Source organism: Coenobita brevimanus, chromosome 42 (assembly GCF_032717465.1).
Source record: "Coenobita brevimanus isolate Jiangsu-jjx chromosome 42, ASM3271746v2, whole genome shotgun sequence".
NCBI lineage: Eukaryota > Metazoa > Arthropoda > Malacostraca > Decapoda > Coenobitidae > Coenobita > Coenobita brevimanus.
Genome location: NC_136995.1, coordinates 11,840,236 through 11,843,776, shown reverse-complemented (window position 1 = coordinate 11,843,776; position 3,541 = coordinate 11,840,236). Strand labels below are relative to the sequence as shown.

General features: G+C 53.9%; 1 protein-coding gene across 1 annotated transcript in view; it reads left to right on the top strand.

Annotated features, from left to right (window-relative positions):
• Window positions 1-3,101, top strand: part of LOC145397602 (lachesin-like) — a 65,644-nt gene extending 62,543 nt beyond the window's left edge. Inside the window, exons 6-8 of the mRNA XM_080270643.1 lie at window positions 129-248; window positions 1,619-1,792; window positions 2,758-3,101. Coding sequence (XP_080126769.1) covers window positions 129-248; window positions 1,619-1,792; window positions 2,758-3,101 — 638 coding nt within the window. The remainder of the gene's footprint in view (window positions 1-128; window positions 249-1,618; window positions 1,793-2,757) is intronic.
• Window positions 3,102-3,541: the final 440 nt, after the last annotated feature.

Genomic DNA, 3,541 nt, shown 5'->3' with positions numbered 1-3,541 from the left:
TCATTCTTCACTTCCTACCCCCTTTCCATCCTCCCTACCTACCTACCGACCTACCTACCAACCACATTTCCTACCTACCTACCTACCTTCTCTCTCTCTCTCTCTCTCTCTCTCTCTCTCTCTCGCAGTTTCTCCTCTGCTGGAAGTCCCTGTTCACATGATCGGATCGCCTATCGGTAAAGCTGTCACTCTTCGCTGTCGGGTAGAGTCATCCCCGAGAGCTGTCACCACCTGGAGAAAGGAGCCAGGTGAGAGAGAGAGAGAGAGAGAGAGAGAGAGAGAGAGAGAGAGAGAGAGAGAGGGAGAGAGAAGGAGCGACTGAGTTGGTAATGTTGATGGAGTGAGTGGCGATGATGTTGAGGGTGATGATGAGAGAGAGAGAGAGAGAGAGAGAGAGAGAGAGAGAGAGAGAGAGAGAGAGAGAGAGAGAGAGAATGATCTGAGTTACGAATATTATTAGTAATGCATTCTTTTTTTTTCTCCCTCACTTATTCTACTCCCTCTTCCCACCCCTCATTCTCCCTCTCAAAACACACACACACACACACACACACACACACACACACACACACACACACACACACACACACACTTCATATCCTTGTTTTTTGCTTTCTTTCCCATCCCTCCCTTCCATCCCTCCCTTCCATCCTTCCCTTCCATCCCTCCCTTCCATCCCTCCCTTCCATCCCTCCCTTCCTCCCTTCCTTCCCTCCCTCCCTTCCTTCCCTCCCTTCCATCCCTCCCTTCCATCCTTCCTCCCTCCCTTCCATCCCTCCCTCCCTTCCTTCCCTCCCTTCCATCCCTCCCTTCCATCCTTCCTCCCTCCCTTCCTTCCCTCCCTCCCTTCCTTCCCTCCCTTCCATCCCTCCCTTCCATCCCTCCCTTCCATCCCTCCCTTCCATCCCTTCCTTCCATCCCTCCCTTCCATCCCTCCCTTTCATCCCTCCCTTCCATACCTGCCTTCCCTCCCTTCCTTCCCTCCCTTCCCTCCCTCCCTTCCATCCCTCCTCCCTCCCTTCCATACCTGCCTTCCCTCCCTTCCCTCCCTCCCTTCCATACCTGCCTTCCCTCCCTTCCCTCCCTCCCTTCCCTCCCTCCTCCCTCCCTTCCTCTCTTCCTCAACCCCCTCCCTCTCCCCATCCCTTTCTCCTCCTCTTCAATTTCTCTCACCCTCCATCCTTCCTACACTCTCCACCCCATCCTCTCACCCCACCTCCTATCCTTCCACAAACCCATTACCCCACTCTCTCTCCACCTCCCCACCCTTCCATACATCCTTCACCCCATTCTCACCCCATCTCTCCCACCCTCCCCTACACCCTTCACCCCATCCCCCCACACCAAACTCCCAATCCTTCCATACACCCCTCACCCCACTCTCTCACTCCACCTCCCCATAATTCCATACACCCATCACCCCACTCTCTCACTCCACCTTCCCATCCTTCCATACACCCATCACCCCACTCTCTCACTCCACCTTCCCATCCTTCCATACACTCTTCACCCCACTCTCTCACCCCACCTCCCCATCCTTCCATACACCCATCACCCCATCCTCACACTTTATCTCCCCCACCTCGCCATCCTCCCCACGCCTTCCCCACCCCTACAGGCGACCAAATGATCATCAGCAGCAGCAAGCACAACGTCACGGAGCGTCACGAGGGGTTTTACGTCACACACATGGGCCTCACCATCAAGAATTTTACGAAGGAAGATGCGACGACTTACCGATGTGTGGCCAGCAACTCACTCGGCGCCAGTGCCTCGTCTGTGCAGGTCTACGGTGAGTGGGGGGAGTGGGGAGAGTGGGGAGGGAGTGGGGAGAATGGGGAGTGAGTGGGGAGGTAGTGGGGATATGGGGAAGTATAGGGGAGTGAGTGAGTAGGGCGGTATGGGGGAGTGAGTGAGTAGGGAGGTAGTGGGGGGAAGGAGTGAGTGGGGAGGGAGTGGGGAAGTGAGTGAATGGGGTCATATGGGGGAAGGAATGAGTGGGGAGTGAATGGGGAGGAAGTGAGAGGGGAGGGAGTGGGAGGAGGGAGTGAGAGGGGAGGGAGAGAAGTGGGGAGGAAGTGAGGGAGGTGGAGAGAGAGTGGAGGAAGTGAGGAAGGAAGAGGAGAGGGAATGGGGGTAGTGAGAGGGGTGAGAAGGGAGTGGGGGGAGTTGGAGAGGGAGTTGGGGAGATGAGGGGAGTGGGGAGGAGGTGGAGGGGTGAAGGGAGAGGTGGAGAGAATATCTATCTATCCAGTCTATCTATCCATCAGAGTATCCATCTAAACTGTCATCTTTATCTATCCATCCATTCGTCTATCTATTCTCATCCACACACACATCCACCCCTACAAATCCCATCCATCCATCCATCCATCCACCCATCCATCCACCCACCCAATCATCCACACATCCATCCATCCATCCATCCACCCATCCATCCATTCATCCATCCATCCATCTACCCATCCATCCATCCATACATCCAATCACTCACTCACCCACCCACCCACACAATCATCTACCTATCCATCCATGCATCCACCCACTCACCCACCCACCTAATTATCCACCCATCCATCCAATCACCCACCCATCCATCCACCCACCCACCCATCATCCACTCACCCACCCATCCATCCACTCATCCATCCACACATCCACCCAGCCACTCACCCACCCACCCAATTATCCACCCACCCATCCACTGACCCACCCACCCACCCATGCATCCACTCATCCACACTCTCATCCACACAGACATCCAGCCGCAGAAGCCGAGAGTGAGCAGCAAGGATGTGGACGAAGGACACCTGGATAACCGCATTCCTGACTCACCTGCCGAATTTCAGAAGGAGATAAACAACATCAACAACAACAACAACAACAACAACAACATCGAGGTCATCCCGAACGAGGAAATTGACATCGGAAGAGTGGATGGTGGCGTGATTGATATGGCGCCAGAGATGAACGTTGGGGATGTCGATTCCAGTGATTATACGCAGAACAACTTCCTTTTCCCCTACCTGAGCTGTGGACCTGCCGTAGGGGTGGGCGTGGGGGTGTGGGTGGGGGTGTGGGTGTGGGTGTGGGCCGTCTAGAATCCACACTTCCCCCCCCCACATACAATACACCTAGATATAAATACACATTCTCACGATCCACACCTTTCCACACCTGTCCATATACACTCTCTAATTTCCCACACCTGCTCACATTCCTCCACCCTTTCTCCTCTACACCTGCCCACACTCCCCCACCCTTTCTCCTCTACACCTGCTCACACTCCCTCACCCTTTCTCCTCTACACCTGCGCACACTCCCTCACCCTAACTCCATCACCTGTCACTCTAATTATAACTCAGGTGATAAAGTTAGAGTGTGGGAGTTAGTATGAGAGAGTGAGTATGGAAGGGTGTGTGAAAGGAGGTCGTGGGATAGTGTGATATTTATGTGGCGTTGATTCCCTGCTCATACTGTTCATACTAACTTCTTTCTAGTATGATTTTCTGAACAGTGTTATAAAAAAATGTTGATGATT